Here is a 21479-nt window from a genome sequence, read left to right as displayed (position 1 = left end):
AATTTTGATATTAAACTGATGCTACTACAAGAAAGAACAGGGGTTGGTCCAGGGCATCCAAACAGCCTATTCCAACTATAAAACAGCTAACATCCTTCCAGCTTTGGTTCACCAGACCTCCTTGGTTCACTCTCAAGCATATTTCTGCAGACGCGTACCAATAGTTTGATTATATTAGCCAGAGTGAGATTTTTTTCTATATCCACATAGAGACTATAATTCCAAAGAAATAACTAAGGAGGAAGAGAATTTATGAGACATGAGATGGTTGGTAGTATCGCCGTTCATCCTGGAATACATATCTCCTCCATAAGAAAAGCACTCTGGGAGATGACCTGATGGTTTGCATTTCTTCTTCTTGCCTTCCCCGATGGCAGGAGTATACTTCTCTAGCCCATTGATGTTGGCTTGGCCACCTGACTTGATTGACCAATAGAATGGAAGTGGATATGATGGTCTGAGAGGCTTTAAGTATGACTTGTCAATTTTGTCTCCAAAATATATATTTTCTTTTATCTGCTCCATTCCATTTTACCAACACTGTATACATCCATGATAATCACATTCATGTATTTAAAAACATTTGAAGTGGGGCGCCTGGGTGGCGCAGTCGGTTAAGCGTCCGACTTCAGCCAGGTCACGATCTCGCGGTCCGTGAGTTCGAGCCCCGCGTCGGGCTCTGGGCTGATGGCTCAGAGCCTGGAGCCTGTTTCCGATTCTGTGTCTCCCTCTCTCTCTGCCCCTCCCCCGTTCATGCTCTGTCTCTCTCTGTCCCAAAAATAAATAAAAACGTTGAAAAAAAAAATTAAAAAAAAAAAAAAAAAAAAAAAAAAAAAAAAAAAAAAAAAAAAAAAAAAAAAAAAAAAATAAAAACATTTGAAGTGTTTTAATTTTATTTTTGAGAGACAGAGAGGCAGAGCGCAAGTGGGGGAAGGGCAGACAGAGTGGGAGACAGAATCCGAAGCAGGCTCCAGACCCTGAGTTGTCAGCACAGAGCCCCACGTGGTGCTAGACCTGTGAACCATGGGATCGTGACCTGAGCTGAAGTCAGATGATGCTTAACCAACTGAGCCACCCAGGCGTCTCACATTCATTTACTTTAACAGCCTTCTAACTCATCTCTGGCCTTTTAGCTGTGTACCTCTGAAAACCATCGTTCATACAACTGTAAAGCCACAGATTAAAGCCTTCAATGCCTCCCTCTCCCCGACATGGCATTTGAAAGCCATCACGAGGGGCGCCTGGGTGGCTCAGTCGATTAAGCGTCCGACTTCGGCTCAGGTCATGATCTCATGGTTCGTGGGTTCGAGCCCTGCATCGGGCTCTGTGCTGACAGCTCAGAGCCTGGAGCCTGCTTCAGATTCTGTCTCTGTCTTTGCCTTTCTCTTACTCATGCTCTGTCTCTCTCAAAAATAAATAAATGTAAAAAAAAAAAAATTAAAAAAAAAAGAAAGCCATCACGATTTACTCCTATACATCCTCTCAGCCTCATCCCTGGACGTTCCCAGCTTCCCACTTTATGCTTAGCAATACGAAACTGCCTGAAGCATCCCGAACGCTACTCCACGCCTTCGTCCATTCTGTTTCCTTATTCTGTCCTCCTCTTCCTTCTAATCTTATCCATATAATATCTGTTCAACTCTCTAGTTTCTACCAGTGCTTCCAGAAATTCTTCCCTGGTACTTCCTAGACATGCACTTTCCCTGTGCTTCCTTCGTGCACACACCTTTGGCACTTTCCATGTTGAATTGAAATGATCTGTTCTGATATTTCTCTCTAATAGATGGCCATTTCCTGGAGGGCAGGAAAGGTATCTTATTTACCTTTTTATCCTCAAAATCAAGCATGATGTCTGGCACACTGTAGGTATTTAATACACATCCATGGAGCTGAAATAAACCAAGCAAATTAATATAAGAAAGCTAAGTTGTCTTTTTAAAAATGTTTATTTATTTGAGGGGCGCCTGGGTGGCGCAGTCGGTTAAGCGTCCGACTTCAGCCAGGTCACGATCTCGCGGTCCGTGAGTTCGAGCCCCGCGTCAGGCTCTGGGCTGATGGCTCAGAGCCTGGAGCCTGCTTCCGATTCTGTGTCTCCCTCTCTCTCTGACCCTCCCCCGTTCATGCTCTGTCTCTCTCTGTCCCAAAAATAAATAAACATTGAAAAAAAAAATTTAAAAATGTTTATTTATTTGAGAGAGAGAGAGAGAGAGAGTGCACACAGAGGAGGGGCAGAAAGAAAGGAAGAGAGAGAATCCCAAGCAGGCTCCAGGCTGCCAGCGATCTCATGAACTGGGAGATCATGACGTGAGCCAAAATCAAGAGTCAGAGGCTTAACTGACTGAGCCACCCAGGCGCCCCAGAAAATTAAATTGTCTTAAATCCTGCAGCTGGGATTCCTAAAAGCTAATGGCATTATGAAGTGGTTCTTCTGGAAAGAAGTATAGCAACATGTAACAAAAACTATGAAAATGTTCTTCCTCCTCCACTTGGTATTTTCCCATTTGTGAATAGCCTCAAAGAAATAATCCAAATGGGTGAAATGTACACAGATGTTCCCGGCAACTCTAGTTATAATAGTGAAAAAAAGAAAAAAACCCTGGAAGCCATCCAACTGTCTAATAGGGAAATGACTAAGCAAACAGTGGGATTATTACATAGCTATTAAAAATGACAACGTGAGGACTATGTCAACACGAAGTGTGTATCTGCAGGAACGTTAAGTGGAAAAAAGAACACAGACAGTGTTTAAACAATAGTGGTTAACGAGGAGTGTGTACATTAACAAAGATCAGAGGCCAGTTTGGAGAAATGAAAATGGCTAGAGTTCACTCGGCCCTTTTTTTCTTGTGCGTTTCCATGAGTTGATGAAATAATATTGAGATATCGTTGCAACATAGATATCCTGAAAGTCCTCTGCAGTGTCAGTGCTCTGAGTAACCTACCAGGTTGTATTTTCCAAGAGATAATTTCATGCTAAACTCTCATAAAATCATTATGAAAATAATGATATTTCTTTGAGAGGGCAAAATATTTTTCTTTAGTTTAATTCAACAAGCAATTCTGAGAACTATGTGCTAGAGTGCTTATGTTCTCATGACATTTACAAATCACATGGGCAAAAATGCTCAGATGGATCTGTGTTATTATTTTAACCTACTTTTATTTATTTGAGTGACTGTACATATTAAGACCATTAACACAGGAAAGTTTGAAAGACCTTTGGCCTAAACCTCTCATTCACAAATTGTTTCAATTTTATACTTTTGATGTTGACTCCAAAAGAGGTTCTATGTATAGTCAGTAAGATATTCTGGTAAAGATTAAAAGGAAAAAATTATCATCATACAATTCTAAACTTGTGTTGCTTTACCAGTGTAGTGCACTGTGAATTAATATTTTATAAATCCTGTGATTATCTTGTGAATAGCAAAATATTGACATTGCAATATACATTACATTGCAATGAAAAGAAACCACATTTTTTTTTATATCTTGTTTGAGAAATGTTTTACCTTTTTAATTCACTGAGATCCTCAAAAACATGGAGGTGGTCCAGGTGTCCCTGGATCTCTGGGAGACCCCTGGTTTTAATCATCACTTTATCTTAAAATGTGATAGTTTTAACAAGGGTCCCCAAATTAATGTCTATTAATAACTGTATACACACCTAACTCACAGGGGCACCTGGCTGGCTTAGTTGGTTAAGCATCGGACTCTTGATTTCGGCTCAGATCGTGATCTCCTGGTTTGTGAGATTAAGCCCCGTGTCTGGCTCTGTGCTGACAGTGTGGAGCCAGCCTGGGATTCTCTCTCTCCTACTCTGTCCCTCCCTCATTCATGCGCGCGCACACACACACACACACACACACACACACTGTCTCTCTCTCTCTCTCTCTCTCTCTCAAAATAAATAAATAAGTAAACATTAAAAACAAAAACAAAAAAAATCACCTAACTCACAAACTGCTGTCACTTAGCCCTACTGTTTCTGCTGCCATGTAACCAGCAGTCAGAACATTCACAGCTTTTAGAGCAGAGGTTCACAACCTTGGCTACAGATCAGAATCACCTACGTTTTCCCAGACCCCACTCTGGGCCTCTTGATTTAAACTCTTCGGGACTGGAGTCTGGAAATGACTATGGTTAAAAGGCTCTCTTCCTCTCTTCTTTCCTCCCCTGTATTTCCTTATGGTTCCAGAACTCAGAATTCAAGTTAGTACCGTTCATAGTATGGTTTATCTGCATCATAGGTTTAACAGATCTGAAGGCTAATCTGAGGGTCAGCCACCATTTTCAATGTAGTCTCTCTGGGACAATGTGTTACAAGTGCCCCAGACATAATTTAGAATAGAAGTTTGAGGATGCAGGCCACAGATTTTTGGGGGAACAACTCACACAAAACTTTTTTTTTTTTTTTGACCTTCAGGAGCATGTTTATTGTGTCTGAGATGATACATCAGGTGCTCTCTGAGCTACAAAGGGTAAAAGGAAATCCTCTCATTACAAACTGACAAAGGTAAAAGGTAAAACATTTTTCACAACAGCATGAACCACATACTCAGAAATAGATCTGGGTTTAATACAAATGACGTCATTCCTAGTCATCTACGGCTACTTTTATAACTTCATACAGATAATGAATTAGGCTAAAATGCACTATTATATTTGGTAGACTTCAGGACCAGTATCCTTAATACATCACAAAATACATTTTGATATCCCAAAGAAGCAAGATTTGCAAGTAGGCATTTTAAACATAACTAATCTACAGCTACAAAGTTCTACTCTTGACAGCATTTACCTTTTTGGGGTGTCTCCCAGTCTCCAAAGGATAAAAGCAGAGAGTAGAATCAGTACAACATATGGGGCGCCTGGGTGGCTCAGTCGGTTGAGCGTCCGACTTTGGCTCAGGTCATGATCTCCTCGCGGTCCGTGAGTTTGAGCCCCGCGTCGGGCTCTGTGCTGACAGCTCGGAGCCTGGAGCCTGTTTCGGATTCTGTGTCTCCCTCTCTCTCTGACCCTCCCCCGTTCATGCTCTGTCTCTCTCTGTCTCAAAAATAAATAAATATTAAAAAAAAAAAAAGAATCAGTATAACATATACACAGAAGTCCGTATCGTAAAGGCTATAAAGATTTGCAGCACAATGAGAAGAGGATAAAACTTTTGATCAAAAGTTTTCAATCATTCCTCAGATTTCTTATTGTGCTTAAATATATGAAAGTAAATGCTGAGATGAACGTGTTATATTCAAGTGTCCATTCTTATAAGTAATTCAAAGCCTTATGTTGACCCTTCTCCTCTACCTTCTGTTTTCTTCACTATAGGTCTGTACTATGATTACTGATGCTCTGAAGATGACGACCCTCCTGTATCCCAATAAGATTCCTCGCCCAAGAAATACAAGCTTAACTGTGGTCTTCTAAACCCGAGCACCCAAGGAAATATCCAGGGAAGTTGGGAGCTGAAGAACCAGGGTACATTCCCACCTTGCCCCCTGCCCCAGTGCACTCTGGCTCACATTCCGTTTGGAGTGATTATGTCTATGGGGACAGAGGAAGATATGTTCCTACCTTTTACCTGAAAAGCACAGGGAGACACTGAAGGCATCTTGACTAAGTTCATATTTCTCCTTTGAGGAGCTGTAGCCGGAATATTTGGACATGGACCAAATTCTGAAAAATCAAGTTCAAAAGGACTGCGGTTGTGAGTCACAGCAAATGGTGTCGTGTTGATAAATACAAAGCATAGTTATAAAGATGGAGAAATTCATTATGCTCCAGAAAGATATGGCTGTTAAGACTTTCCAGATGAACCAGAGAGTTGAGACCATAATTATTTAAGTGAAAAACCAATTTGGCCTTCCTATTCGAAGGTGGGAATATTAGAAGGATGATGTATTTGGGGCTTCCAGGCTGAGCTCCAACCACATATCTGAATGCCCCAGAAAGTATCCACAGATGCTGTATGTGTTTTTCCCTTCTGAATTATCCAGATGATTGCCCTTCAGCCCATGCTTCGCTAACCTAGGGATAGGATCCATTCATTTAACTATTGTATGGGCTATAATTGCCACTTCAAATGAAAACCCAGGAAGCCAAATCCCGGCTGTGGAAAGTGTATAATTAGCTCCTTGTACAGCCTGACCCCACTGATTTTTCTGACGCATTTGGCCTGCAGTGTGCCCTTTCTGAGACCTCCAGTATCTTCTCCACAGCTGGAGATGCCCAAAACTGCACGCAGCACTTCCTGTGGGTGTGGTCTTACATTCTTAAGGCTGTGGGCTGAATGGATCGCCTTTCAACCACTCAGATCCACAGTGATTTTTAAAATACGGGAGTGGATTATGAGTAGCTACCTCAGACATAAGAGGGTTCTCCCTCTTCTTTTTCTTTGTAAAAAATGATTTTGTGGTGGTGCCCTCTCAAGAAACACTATAATTGGTCAGCCTGGGGTACGTTAGTTGTCCTCCCAGATAACGTCATTGGCTATTCTCAGGAGAGGAAAGGCAGGGTATGCCCCTTGGGAGAATGACAACACTTGTTTCAAGTTGGGGAAGAGCCTGTGGTTCTTTTCCTGCGTTTGGGGGAAAGCGAACACACAATGTTCATTTCCTAGATACGGGATGTGCTGTGTGGCTGGCAGGTCATTTTCCACCATGTCACATCCTTCTGGTTGAAGGCAGCAGGGGCCAGGACAGGAAATGGCAAATTCTGAGAATGAGACCAGGCTTTCCCAGAGCAATCATTGGTTCTCTGGAACTATAAAGCATGCTCATCCAGAAACAGCCTCAGATTTTTCTTTCCTGGAGATAGCCAGAAGTGAATGGTAAGTGGGGGAGCCTAGAAGGATTCTGTCTGAAAGATTGCCATTGGGATTGTAATACTGGGGTTATATCCTTGGTCCCCTATATATTTTGTGTGACTTTACCTCATTTTGCTAAGAGGTCTCTTTACTTGGAAATTTATCACTGGTGAGTGGAATAATGGGGGCATGTGAATACAATTAAGACCTAGGAGTCAGGAGACCAAGATTCTAGATGGTTCTGTGAAGAGTCAGCTGTATCTAGAATGTGTCTGTGTTTCAATTTTCTCCTCTTTCAGATGAGAATAAGGATTCTACGCTGATATGTCACAGTGTTGAAATTCTCTTGCTATGGCTTATCTGCCACTTTTAAGAAGGTCCTAATAATGATGAGTACAGTGGTTAGGAAGGTGGGGATCTTTGGCAACTAGGAAGGATATACTTTTACCCCAGATGTACAGTTGTCTCTCTTAGTCATCTCCAATTGGCTGCAACTCAACTTGGTACTAGGTAGCCCTCAGCGAGTTGTTAAAAATGTTGGACACTTTATTTCATTCAGTGGCTACTCATTTTTTAAGGAAGCGTTTGGAATAAAGAAACATAGCAGTATTCATTTACTGGAACTTAGTTCTAATGAAGCACCCATCAAAGAGTGAGACTTAGAAAAGATGGCCCAAATAACATTTTAGGCTTGATTGTAAGGTAAGAGCCTGGAAAAACAACAAGCACAAGAGTTGCTTCAGGGAAGCATCTAATGTAGCAAAATTAGTTCCTTACATTTGACGGACAATATGATTTTTGAGTTTTGGGGGGACTTGTCTTTTTCACTCATCCCAGACGCAAAACAATGAATTGCAAAAGTGTTAGGATCCGAGTCTTCAGGTAAGGACAGGGCTTTGTGAACTGGTACAACCCACCACCTGTAAAGTGATGTTTTAAACAGAGCAGAGGCCTCAGTATTGCGGCAGAGTAATGCCTGCACGCCCTCCTCACTGAGCTTACCTCTTATTTAACAGTTAATAAAGCCCACCCTTAGCGTTCCCCGGGGGAGAGAAGCGGACGAGGGCATTGCATACGCGTTTTTAAGGTCCCGGGAACTAGGGTGCCTTGTCCCAGAGTACAGAACTGGTCCCTGCGCACCTGACCCACAGGACTCGCTGGAAAATGCCCCTCCCGTTCCCCCTCGCGTGGCAGTCGCTGCGGAGCCTCACTGGGGCGTGGGGGGAGCACCGAGACTCCGCGCTAACCGCGCGTCTGTGTCCCCGCAGGGCATGGAGAGGCCGGCGGCGCGGGAGCTGCAGGGCGCCGACGCGCTGCGCCGCTTCCAGGGGCTGCTGCTGGACCGCCGCGGCCGGCTGCACGGCCAGGTGCTGCGCCTGCGCGAGGTGGCCCGGCGCCTCGAGCGCCTCCGCCGGCGCTCCCTGGCGGCCAACGTGGCGGGCAGCTCCCTGAGCGCCGCGGGCGCCGTGGCCGCCATCGTGGGGCTCTCGCTCAGCCCGCTCACCCTGGGGGTCTCGCTGGTGGCGTCGGCCGTGGGGCTGGGCGTGGCCACCGCCGGAGGGGCCGTCACCATCACGTCCGACCTCTCCCTGATCTTCTGCAATTCCCGGGAGTTGCGCCGGGTGCAGGAGATCGCCGCCGCCTGCCAGGACCAGATGCGCGAGATCCTGAGCTGCCTGGAGTTCTTCTGCCGCTGCCAGGGCCGCGGGGACCGCCAGCTGCTGCAGTGCGGGCAGAACGCCTCCATCGCCCTCTACAACTCTGTCTACTTCATCGTCTTCTTCGGCTCACGTGGCTTCCTCATCCCCAGGCGGGCCGAGGGGGCCACCAAGGTTAGCCAGGCCGTGCTGAAGGCCAAGATTCAGAAACTGGCCGAGAGCCTGGAGTCCTGCACCGGGGCCCTGGACGAACTCAGCCAGCAGCTGGAGTCCAGAGTCCAGCTCTGCACGAAGGGCGGCCGTGGCCACGACCTCAAGATCTCTGCGGACCAGCCCGCGGGGCTGTTTTTCTGAGAACATCCTTTCCCCCTTGTGACCGAGGCCAGAAACCATCCCCATGGGATGCTCCAGATTTGTAGCTCCCTCAGGAAAACACCAAGTTGGATTAGGAGCTGAACTGAATGCAAAGGATGAGAAAAACTGTTCTTGAAATTGGGGGTAGGAGGGAGTCACAGACCTTCTTTCCCTAACACTAGGACATCCTGCCTGGGGCTGAATGCTAGGGACTTTTTACTTGCCACATCCTGTGGGACATGTGACCCGAAAATTATTTTTCCTTTATCAAAACGATTCAGTCTCCACAACGGTGGGCGCTACTCTATTGAAGTTGTTTCAGGGTCCCTGCCACAGCGCAGGTGGTTTGAGCAGGTTGGGGAGGGTGCCACGCAGCCACCCTCTGGGTCCTCTCCAAGCCCCAGTAGGCTTTGAGGTCCTCAGAATGCCTGTGAGAGGAGACACTAGCTTTGAAACCTCTCTTTCAGATTTTCTGAGTGTAAAAGAACTCCAGAATCCAGAGCAAATCAGACCCCCTCTGAACGGGCAGGGCTCATCAGTGGGGTCATCAGTGGGGTCCTCTCCCACTGATGTGCCCTTCCCTCCCCTCTACTTGTACACGTTCTCAAATCCAGCCTGGGGCAGAGTGCATCTTCCTGGGTGGGGGAGGGAATCATATCCAGACCTCCAGATACCCTGGGAGAAAAACCAACTAAACAGTCCTCTAATTCCTGCCCCCTCGCAACAGGAAGCAGAGGCCAAGGAAGATGAAGTGACTAACAGCTTCATTTACTGACATTCTGGTGTACAGAAGAGAGCAGTGGCTTGGAGTGAGACAGCGCTGGGTTTGTTACTGGCTCTGTTGCTGCTGTGTGACCTTGGCCAGTTCATTTCTCCGCGACTTGGCTTTCTGGTCTGTAGAACAGATGCTAAACCCTCACCCTGTTGTGAGGTATTAAGTGAGATTAAGGTGCCAAGGGCAGTGTCTGGCTCACAAAGTGCGGCCCCTGGACTGGCAACGTTAGAATCACCTGGGAACTTGTTAGAAAGGCAAATTCTTGGACCCAACTGTCAACTTAAGGGATCTGAAACTGGAGGTGGGGCCCATCAACCTGTGTGTAAGCAAGCCCACGGGGCGGGGGGTGGGGGGGTGATTCTGATACCTATTAAGGTTTGAAAATCACCGCAGCAGATACTGGTATCCGACCCCCTTGTGGGCATTCATGAAGTTTTATGGCCTCCCTAGGGGCTCCGTGGTCTTCAGAGTCATTCACAGAAGGTCAAGGACAGACAGTGTCCCAAAAGCAAAAGAAAGAATGTGTTTGTGCGTGAGATACGTCAGTGCATCCTGGGGCAATTTCCCACCATGTGAAGTAAGGGATATAACATAATAATCCCTTTAGAGGGCAGTGTTGCCCAATCATTGTAGAAACTGGTACCTGAAGGACTGTGAACTTAATGCAGATTGACCTTTGTTACCTTCTATGAAAACCGCCAGACCATGTATTGTGTTTTTAATTTATTTTAAGTTTGTTATTTAATTACCGTTTATTATTTGCATTTAATTTTATTTAATCCCACACCACATTTAGGAAGTAATAGGAATAGCAGACTTCTGAATGGGAGACTATGGACGCTCTTTTAAGGAGATGAGGTTGTTTGCCTTCGTCAGGTGGCTCATGAGCTGGAAAAAGCATCGCTCTCCTTGAATAAGTCTCTCTCCGTCAGAGGGGACTTTCATTCCCCAGCAAAGGCAGGAAGTTCTGAACAGAGAGATGGGGCCGAATTTAAGTTTATCAGTGGAGGTTTGACTTGCGGGCTATAGAAATGATGCAAGCATATTTATCCTGAAGGCAGTTGGCCAGCAAATAACACTTGATCTGAAAAGTGAACCTGTTTTATTCAGGGGAGAACCCCAATTTAGAGGCACGTGAAGGAAACACTCAGACCATGGGAAGTCTGATGTCCTATGAAGTTATGTCTTAGGGATGACAGACAAAATAGCTTGTGTCATGGTGGCGATGTGTCATATTTTCACTTTGAGATCCGTAAGGAATCTGTAAGCTGTCTCTAAGAAAATACGTATAACTTTTTCAATTTCCATTCCTACAACTGTAATGTTAAAAAATATGTCGAAAAGTCTTTGGGATCACACACGCAATACTTGGCTGTGTTATTTAATTATTTAACACGCTTTAAATTTATCCAGTCTACCCCCATCTTTCCCAAATGATAGCCAAGTGTCTGAGGAACTGTACTTTCAGTGCTGGGGGAAGGGGTTAGTGGTTGTAAATTTTTATTTTTACCACAAATTGCAATTGCTCTGTATCCTGGTTTCTTTTGAAGTTGGTACTGGTTTCTTTTTAAACTGGTGTCGTTTCTTAGCCTACCTTAGCACAGATAGCTAGCATTGTAGATCACCAGAATGTACTTTGCATTGTTGTTTGTGTTATATCACACAGGTACAACCACTCCCTAACTCCAGCTTTTATTAAAGCTGAAGTTTGAGTTATAGTCTTCCAGTGGGTAGGTTGTTCCTTCCCTAAAAATAAACTGGACATTTCAGGAAGCAGCAATAGCAAACTTTTCCTATCATTAGTGTATTTCCTATCACTAGGGGATATCAAAGTCATAAACTCCCAGTTATCATTTCAGTGGCCCTCTTTACACCTAAGGAAGAGTGTCTACTTTGGAACAACACTTCGCACATAATAGGAGCACAATAAATGCATTTGAATAATTTAATGAACTCTTTAGCTACATTAGTAGGAATTTGTCGATAATGAAAGCTTATCCACCCTCTTATGTGTCTGTTATAAAGATTGGAGCCTCTACCAGGATTTAGTCAATTTCAGTTAAATTGATCCTAGAGATAAATTTTTATTTATTTTTTTTTTTGTGGGAATGTGAATAAGGCTTTTCCTTAAGGCCTTCATTCTATAAACAAACAGATTGAAATGGTATGTTGTAAAAGGAAGAAGGGAGAGGAGTATTTGGATTATAAGTGTATTTCAGGAAAATGTCCGAGTTTGAAAAATAAAAATTTTGTACTCGGGTCTAAGTGCGATTGTTAGTTTCTTGGGTTTCTAATTGTTTGGATTGTTTTCTTTCCCCCACAAAAAAAGGAGGTTTATTTAGCTCTGCTTTTCAAGGATTCAGTAAAACTATGTTTTACTCTCTGAAAAAAATGGTCCTTAGCAAATATTCTGATCTTAATCACTTTGATGCATTTGCCCTCAGTCACCTGTCATTTCCAAGATGGCAAATGTCAAAGTCGAAAGTATTTATTGAGAGAAAAAAGAGAAGAGTGCTGTAGAAGCCACCCTACATCAGATAAGTTAAAGTCAGTCAACTTGATATATTTCTCATTCAATACCTTAGTGCGAAAAGAAAGTAGAGGGAAGTGAGACATTGAGATAAAAACATTGCGCAGAGATAAATGGGGATACAGTTCAATGCAGCAATTTCTGAATTCCACATTTTTTTCCCCACTGTAGCAAAATAAGTTCTTTCCTTTCATTGAAATAAATTACCCATTCCTCAGACTTCTTGACCTTTCTGTAACTAATTACCTAATCTCATGTCTGCCTGTGTATGAATTAATAACTTTGAAAAGGGGCAGATGTGTAATTATTTTCACTTAGAATATTCCATATCAAGCTGTATAATTTTTAAAAAGTAATCAACTCATATTACAGGAATTTTCTTATTATCTAGAAGTCTCAGCACGTTTCAAAGCCTTTGGACACAATTACAACCTGGGAAGTAATTGAAAAGAAACCTAGGATCAGCTAAATCAGCCTTCACAAAAGCCAAGCACTAGAAAAAGGCAGAAAGGAAGGGTGAGGGGCCGGATCTCTATGAGGAAGGCAAAACTGTCCCAGAAATTTCCAGGAGATTTTACCTTGCAAGTAGCTGATCTTGACCATGGGAGGCCTGTTAGGAAGTGCAGTAGTTTTAGCTACAAATTTGCTGCTCCAAATATACCTAGGATTCTTTTGTAAAGAAGAAAAGGAGGCTGGACATCGAGTGAGAGGTCCAGCAATCTAAGCAAAGAGTCTGTAATGGTTGCTGCAGTCTTTTGAGAACTTCTGTCCTGGAGGTGATCTCTGAGTGCCAGCCTCTGAGTCTCCACCTTGGAAACACCCCTGGGGCTGAATGTTGCATTATTAATGACTGTGCAACGAAAAAAAAAAAGTCTGTGTTGGTAGGATTGTTTGCAAAGGCCAGCCACAAGCTGGGATCCTATCTTTGCTGAAGCATATGGTGTTCCTGTCGTGACAAGTGTCTTTTTAGTTACTTGCAATAAATCTCTCCTTGTTGAGTTGACAGGAGGTTGGGATGTTGCTTTTGGCTCCTGGCAAACTCAAATGAGAGAAGGTAAATCCTGCTGTGGTCTGGAATAGGACCAAGAGTGAGCCCTAAGATCTGAATGTTCCTTTAGCAAACAGAGAGTTTTAAGGAGAGGGCAAATCATGCTGATGAAGCAAGACCCCTGTAGGGGTTATGAAGGAACATTAGGGACCCTCAGCACCCCTGATCCTGACTGGCATTAGCATTAGGTTGTGGGGAGAAGGTCTTCCAACGTGCCCCTGCCTGCACTGGTAAAGCTTCTCTATACGAAGCTACATCTGCAAAGGACGGAGTTTAGTCCCATTTTGTATTTCCAGCGCAACCCCAGGGCTGGGAGTGCAGGCAGGCCCGTGACCTGATTTGCCCCAGAACCTTAGCGGTGACTCACAGCCGAGGCCTCTGCCTCCCAAGTACACGGGAGCAGTCAGAGTATGGCTCCTTCCAGCATTTGTGTGGATACAGTTGCCAAATTTACCAAAATTTTTGTAGATGGAGTCAGGCAAGGGTCGGTGATGTCTCAAATCTTTCTCTTAGGTTCAAATTTCTTTTTCCAGCCTCCCTGGTTGGCATGCAGACATTTATTCTGCCCTCACCTTGTTATTAAAACTGCACTCATAGAGGCGCCTGGGTGGCTCAGTTGGTTGAGTGTCCGACTTCAGCTCAGGTTGACGAGTTCAAGCCCTATGTCGGGCTCTGTGCTGACAGTTCAGAGCCTGGAGCCCGCTTTGGATTCTACGTCTCCCTCTCTCTCTGCCCCTCCCCTGCTTGCGCCCTGTCTCTCTCTGTCTCAAAAGTAAATAAACATTAAAAAAATTTTTTTTTTTAATGCACTTGTGAAATGTCGTTGAAGAACCATACTTTCCTTAGTGCTGAACAAAATGACACTTAGATGATAAATAAAAGATGTGGATATTTAATGATAACAGTAATAGCTAACATTTCTTGAAAACTTACTTGTTGTGAGTACAATTTGACAGGCATTATCACTTACCTTACAAAAATTTTACACATGTACACCATGATTACCCCCATATTATTAGATAAAGAAAGTAAGGAAGTGGGAAGTCGTACAGTTAGCAAGAGGTGGCCCAGGCTTTGAATCCTGGCAGCCTGACTACAGAATTAGGCTCTTTAGCACTTCCGGGAGTGACTGTATTCATGATATAAAATGATAGCTCACAATAATGACAACACTATTAACAATAGGGTGACAGATTCATTCATTCATCCAGAAAACACTTACTGAGTACTAACCTACCAACCTCCTGCCTCCTGTCATTTGTCAGCAACGGAGACTGTGTTCTAGAATCTTACAGTGCTAACAATCCAGTAAGCCAGGTAGGGTAATCTTATGCCATTAGGTTGATCAATAAGAAACTAAAACGTAGCTGTGCAAATGGCTAGTATTTGCAAAAAACGAAAACAAAAACAAAAACAAAAACCAATGTGAGTATGATTTGAAAATGATCAAACTTCAGCTTAGATCATAAAAACTTGTGCACAGATATTTTGTAATGCTGTCCCAGATGTCCCAATCATGGCAAGATACTTGGGAACAAAACATCTAGAACGGAAGGACATGATTAATAAGAACTTTTTGCTAACTGCTGATGTGCTGGGAAGGCATCTTCAGAGACCACACAGACACGAATGAAGAAATGACTGGTTCAACAGGCTTTTCCAGCTCTTGTAGAAAAACCTCTGCAAATGAAACTTCTGGGGGTCATGCCACTGAAACCACCATAAAACCTGCTTGTTGGTTTTCTTCCCATTAGGGGTATGTACTCAATTCCACTGCAGTTGTATGGCCTAAAACTACTGGAGGCTTGTGGGTGAGCAGATAGGTGTGAGTATGAATGAGATCTTAGGTATCATGAAACTATCCAAGATGATAATACTTTGTGCATGATTTGTGGTTGTTGTTTTAAGATTTTTTAAATTTTTTCATCCATTATTATTTTTTAACGTTTATTTAAGCATGACCTGAGCCGAAATCAAGAGTCAGACGTTTAACCTACGGAACCACTGAGGCGCCTCTAAGATTTTATTTTTTTAAGGAACCTCCACATCCAATGTGGGGCTCGAACTCACAGCCCCAAGACTAGGAGGGGGTGTGCTCTATTGACTGAGCCAGCCAGACGCCCCCAGGATGACTTGTTTTTTAACATTGTTCCCTGAGATTTTGCATAGTAAACACTATTAATTCCTTTTTTAAATGTTTATTTATTCTTGAAAAAGAGAGCGAGAGAGAGCGAGGGAGGGGCAGAGAGAGAGGGAGACAAAGAATCCAAAGCAGGCTCCAGGCTCTGAGCTGTCAGCACAGAGCCTAACATAGGACTCAAATTCATGGACTTCATCTGAAGTCAGACGTTTAACTGACTTAGCCACCCAGGCTCCCCAACACTATTAATGGACTTTCATTCTTTCTAACTTCTCTGTAGCATTTGACATTGTTGATTACCTAGTCTTAAAATATCCTTCTCTCTTGAATTCTGTGATGCTGGTCTTTCTTATTTGTCTCTCTGTTTAGCTTCCTTGATAGCTTTCTCCTCCATTCCTGAGATTCGAAGGTTCTCTGAGCCACAGACCTGCCTCTATCATAGAGGCTTTCACTGAGTCCTACATGTCTATTCCTAGCATCTCACAGTCCTGGAGTGGATGTTGGTATGGATGAAACCAGTGACAAAGAATTCTCTTAGGGCAACTGAAATTGGTGTGTATTCCATGAGGTGCAAACAAAGGTGGAGGTCGTTGACGGAAGAAAACAGATTACAGGAGCGTGTGCAGAATTGAAAGCCCTAGCTGATTCCTCCTCATCAGAGTGCTGTACTTTGATGTCAGCCAGACATGGTTTTGCTCTTGACTGAACATCTAAGAGCAATCTGTTTGTGTCTCTTACACAGACTTATCACATGGTGCCTTTTATTAGAGATATTTGTGCATACCTCAAGGCTCTTGAAGGACAGACACAGTATCTCAGATAAGCTTCCCCACGGCATCTCTCCAGCTTCTGCTACAGGACATGCTCCATAAGCATTTGTTGAATGAATGAACAAATGAACCAGTGCTCTTTGTCCTCATGGATTGGCTGGCATTGCTTCCCAGCACACCTAACGCTAGACATCTCCTCCCCCTCGGCAAAACTGGTGCAGTTTCACAACGCTTCCACGTCTATCAAAGGTAGCAGTGGAATCCCAGGCTCCTACTTTGAATTCTCACTGTCTTTTTTTTTTCTTTAAAATTTTTTTAAAATTTATTTTTGAGAGCGAGAGATACAGAGCACGAGTGGGGGAGGGGCAGAGAGAGAGAGAGAGAGAGAGAGAGAGAGAGAGACCCAGAATCTGAAGCAGGCTCCAGACTCTGAGCTGTCAGTACGGAGCCCGATGTGGGGCTCGAAATCGTGAACGAGATCATGACCTGAGCTGAAGTCAGACACTCAACTGACTGAGCCACCCAGGCACCCCTCACTTCATTTCTAAATCTTCCCCTTCCTTATTTCTATGATAAGGGATTGCTTTCCTATTAAATGTCTCTCAACTCCATTTTGATCAATTCCACTGCTATCACGACTCATCTAGGCTTTTACCCCCAACACCTGCAACCATCTTCTATCTGGTTCTCCTGATTTGGGGTTCTTCCTGCTCAAATTCATGCTATACTCCAATCTTTGATTCATTTACATGAATTACAGATTTTCTCATATTCCAACCCAAGGGAATGTAACCTTAAAACTTGACTCTGAATTTGAGTATACATCCAGAAAGGTTTTGAGTGACTGTGGTATTTGTTATGTTTTAACAGTATACTACGACTGGTGATACTGTGAAGGGCTAAGATGAACTTGATTCTGTGGTTTTAATGACAAAACAATGATGTAGTTTGGGGACTTTACGAGAAGAGCTGAATCAGGAAGAAAAGGTGCAAGAAGAGTGGTGGTGGGAGGAAGCCTGTGAGGGGGAGGAAGGAGGAAAGCAGAGAGAGAGGAGCCAGGTTGGGCAGACTCAGGCCAGAACTAGGTAGATATCCTCCATGAAACTGCAGGCTTGGTGGTTTTGGTTTTTTTTTTTTTCTTTCAGTTTCATTGAGATATAATTGACAAACAGCCTCATTTAAGTTATATGATGAACTGACTTACATATATTGCAAAATTATTACTATAATGAGTTTAGTTAACCTCCATTATCTCAGATAGATGCAAAAAAAAAAAAAAACCCAGAAAATATTTTTTTCCTTGTGATGAGAACTTTTAGGATCTACTAATCTCTCAGCGACTTTCCAATATACTTTACAGCAATGTTACCTATAGTTGTCATATTGTACATTACATCCCTGTTACTTATCTTATAACCGGAAGTTTGCACCTTTTGATTACTTTAATCCAATCCCCCTTCTCCTGCTCCTGCCTCTCTCGCGTGGTTTTTTAATTCCGCATATAAGTGAGATCATACAGTGTTTGTGTTTCTCTGTTTGACTTATTTCGCTTAGCATAATGCCCTCAAGATCCATCCATGTTGTCACAAATTGCAATATTTTTTTCTTTTTTATGGCTAAATAGAATACTGTTGTGTGTGATACACACATATATATATATATATATATATATATATATCACATACACAAACACCCCAAGTCCAGCCCTAGGTCACCATTGAATCATAAATCCGTGGTGCTGACCTCTGAAAGCTTTCCTCCCTAGAGTGGCCTCCTTTAAAAGGGGTGTTTCCTAAAGGGGAGAAGACTTCAGGTAGCACTTCTCACCTCTTCAGTATGACCACCTCTTTGAGCTTTCTCGTGTAGCCGTTGATCCACATTGACCACCCAGGACAGCACTGGAGTGTGGGGTCTTTCACACCATTTCCTTTGGTGCGCGGGAGCTAGTAAGAGAGAGAGTTTTCCTCTCTGCACCATGGTCAGGTTGGAGCTTGTCCCCACACCCTTGCCTTATAAGTGGAAGGATGTTGGGCTTCTCCTCTCCTCGCCAGGATGACCAATCTGGGCCCAGGGTAATATAATCTGTTTCCAGAAGCGCAATCTAATTTCCTGCTTCTTTTACACACAAGCATATAACCTTTTCACTTGACAACGGCTGTTTTGTCGTTCCTCTTCCTTGTTCCCTCCCAGACACATGACACACCTATAGACAGGTAACTATTCATTCATTCAACAAGGTATTTACGGAGTGCTCACTATATGCTAGGTATTTTTCTAGGCGTCAGCACAGAGATGTGAACAAAATAGCCAAATATCTCTTCTATCATGGAATGTGGAACGTGTATAATGATGACAGGGAACGCAGACATAAGAAAAGAAGTAAATATCTAGTTTGTAAGATAGTGTGTATTTGTTTCCTTTTGGGGCTGTAATGAATTGCTGCGGACTTAGTGGCTTAAAACCACCACACACATTTATTTTCCTACAGTCAGAAGTCTGACACGGGCCTCTCTGGGCTAAAATAAAGTAGCTGGTGGGGCTAGGATTCTTTCTGGAGGCTCTAAGGGAGAATTGTGTTTTTTTGCCTTTTCTGTCTTCTAGAGGCTGTTGCATTCTTAAGCTGGGACCCTCTTCCTTCCTCTTCAAAGCCTGCGATGATGGGTTGAGTCCTTCCATTACATCATTCTGGCTTCCTCTTCTGCCTTTTCTTCCGCTTTCCTGGACCCTTGTGATTACACTGGGCCTACCTGGACAGTCTATCATAATCTCCCTATTTTTTAAAAATGTTTATTCATTTTTGACAGAGAGAGAGAGAGAGAGAGAGAGAGCGTGAGTGGGAGAGGGGCAGAGAGAGAGAGTGACACACAGAATCACAAGCGGGCTCCAGGCTCTGAGCTGTCAGCACAGAGCCCAACACGGGGCTCGAACTCATAAACTGTGAGATCATGACCTGAGCTGAAGTCTGATGCTTAACGACAGAGCCACCCAGGTGCCCCCTAATCTCCTATCTTAAGGTCAGCTGATTAGCCACCTTAATTCCATCTGCAATGTGATTCCCCCTTGCCAAGTAAGAGAATGTGTTCACAGATTCTGGAGATTAGGATGTGCACATCTTTGGGGGCCATTATTCTGCTTACTCTATGGCGATAAGTGCCATGGAGAAAAGCCAAGCAGGGACAGGGGAGACAGTGCAAGGGCAGGGGAGGTGCTGCAAGGCCTCAACGAGAAAGTCACATCCGAGTGAAGACCTGACGCTGGCGTGTGGGAGAGAGCCATGCGGGCGCCCGAGGAAAGAGCACACCAGGCTGAGGTGACCAGAAAGGACAGGGCTTCTGAGGCAGAAGCATGCTAGATGTGATTTGGGGAGGGAAGAAGCTCAGCGTGGCTGCAGTGGGGCAGGGAAGGGGAGCAGGTGGGCGATGAGTTCATAGCCGAGTGGTAGGGCTCTGTGGACTGCTGGAGGACTGACTTGTACTCTGAGGGAGGTGGAAAGTCATTGGAAGTTTCCGAGCAGGGCAAGGATCTGATCAGACTTATGTTCTAAAAGGATCCCTTTGGTGCTACATTGAGAATTCCCTGCAGAGGGACGAGAGTAGAGGCAAGAAGACCAAATGGGAGGCTATTGCAATATGGCAGGTGGGAGATGTTGGTAGCTGGCAGTGGAGAAGAGTAGTAAGATTCTAGGTATATTATCGAGGTAGACCAACAGGATTTGCTGATAGTTTAGATGTGGGAAGTGGGAGACAGTAAGGACTTGGGCCTGAACGGTTGAGATGGGTGACATTGCCATTTCCTCACCTGGGGACAGCTGTGGGTGGGGAGGAGTGGGATCAGGAGTGTTCCATTTTAGAGACGTTAAGTTTGACACACTGGAGACATTCAAGAAGAAAGACAAGTAGACAGTTGAATAAATGAGTCTGGAGCTTTAGGAGGACTTAGACAAGAGTTATGAATGTAAGGATCCTTAGCAAATAGGTGGCAGTTGAGCAATTAGGTTGGATAAGACACTTCAGGAGTGAGTTGACATAGACTATATAGGGAATAGCTCTAAGGACTCAGCTCAGGGCTTGCCAACCTTTAGAATGAGGGGTGCCTGGGTGGCTCAGTCGGTTAGGCATCCGACTCCTGATTTCAGCTCAGATCATGATCTCATGGTTGTGAGATCGAGCCCCCCATCACCAGGCTCTGCACTAACAGCACAGAGCCTGCTTGGGATTCTTTCTCTTCTCTCTCTCTGCCTCTGCCTCTCTCTCTCTCTCTCTCTCTCTCTCTCAAATCACATTAAAAAAAACTATCTAGAGTGAGGAGTTGGTGGGGATGAGGGAGAGCTAGCTAGGAAGATAGAAGGAGTGGTCATCAGGGCCGAAGAAAAACTTTGGAAGCCAAGTGAAAAGGATTTTTCGGGGAGGAGGGAGCCAAAGGTTTCTGGAGAATCAAGTAAAATGAAGAATAAGAATTGGGCATTGGGTTTAGCAGCATGGAGGTCACTCATGACCTTGACATGAGAACTATCTGTGGAAACAATGGGGACAAAAGCCTTACTGAAGTGGATTTGAGAGACAGGATTGGAAACAGCATGTACAGACAACTCTCTTGAAGGGTGTTGCTGTCGAGGGGAACAGAGAAGTGGGCAGTAGCTGGAGGGGGATATGGGGTCATGAGAAATATTTTGTAAGACGAAGAGAAATCATAGTACGTGTGGTGTGTGCTGTGGGAATGATCCAGGGGAGAGGGAAAAAGTGATGGTGCGGGAGAGAAAATGGAGACTTTAGAGGAGTGTTCTTGAGAAAGTAAGAGGACAGGGTTTGGCCCAAGTGCACAGTAGGGTTTGGCCTTCACTCGTAGGGGCACTGAGCACACCTTCTCCAAACAAGAGGGAAGGCCGTGGGGCAGGCAGGTGATAAGGTTGGCGTGGGAACTCGTGGAAGGTCTCTTCATTTTTCCCCGAATAGGAAGCAAGGTCATCGGTTGAGACTAACAATGGGAGAGGGTGTATTGAATGGTTGGGAGGATGTCTAGGACAGCAGGACAGACAGCAGACAGACACAGGAAATGTGCTAGGCTCACCAGGCCGCGTGCGGCGCCACTTACAAAGGGCAGCTGAGGAGCGTGTTTTAATTGTGTAGAATCGGGGAAGCGTGGTTTCTTCTCAGCAGTCCTGCCACTTAGGTTCTAAGGTGCAAACAATAGAGTCTCTTCCAGCCAATTTAGCAGAAAAGAAACTTATTAAACATATTAGGAAGCTCACAGAATCTCCAAAGGGGTGCAAGCGAGGCTTGGGGGTAATGCTGCCGGGAACAATACTCAAACCTTGTGACGTCACCACACCAGCGGAAACTCCTCCGCAGCTGTCGCTAAGCTATGACACCTCAGACTGCATCTACGTGACCTGCACAGGCTGT

At 44.3% G+C, this 21479-nt stretch overlaps 1 protein-coding gene across 7 annotated transcripts in view; it reads left to right on the top strand.

Annotated features, from left to right (window-relative positions):
- The window catches only part of APOLD1 (apolipoprotein L domain containing 1), a 61468-nt gene extending 49614 nt beyond the window's left edge, over window positions 1–11854 (top strand). For 6 of the 7 annotated variants that reach the window (XM_086714050.1, XM_086714053.1, XM_086714049.1 and 3 more), the window contains 2 exons: window positions 5326–5475; window positions 8071–11854. In XM_086714050.1, coding sequence (XP_086570176.1) covers window positions 8074–8814 — 741 coding nt within the window. In that variant the 5' untranslated portion in view covers window positions 5326–5475; window positions 8071–8073 and the 3' untranslated portion in view covers window positions 8815–11854. Of the gene's footprint in view, window positions 1–5325; window positions 5476–5496; window positions 6827–8070 lie in introns of those variants that run through there. The other variant, XM_086714047.1, reaches the window with a different exon arrangement.
- The last annotated feature ends 9625 nt before the right edge of the window (window positions 11855–21479 follow it).

Source organism: Puma concolor, chromosome B4 (genome assembly GCF_028749965.1).
Source record: "Puma concolor isolate L17-30 chromosome B4, mPumCon1.1.hap2, whole genome shotgun sequence".
Classification (NCBI taxonomy): Eukaryota; Metazoa; Chordata; class Mammalia; order Carnivora; family Felidae; genus Puma; species Puma concolor.
This window is presented reverse-complemented; position numbering and strand designations above follow the sequence as displayed.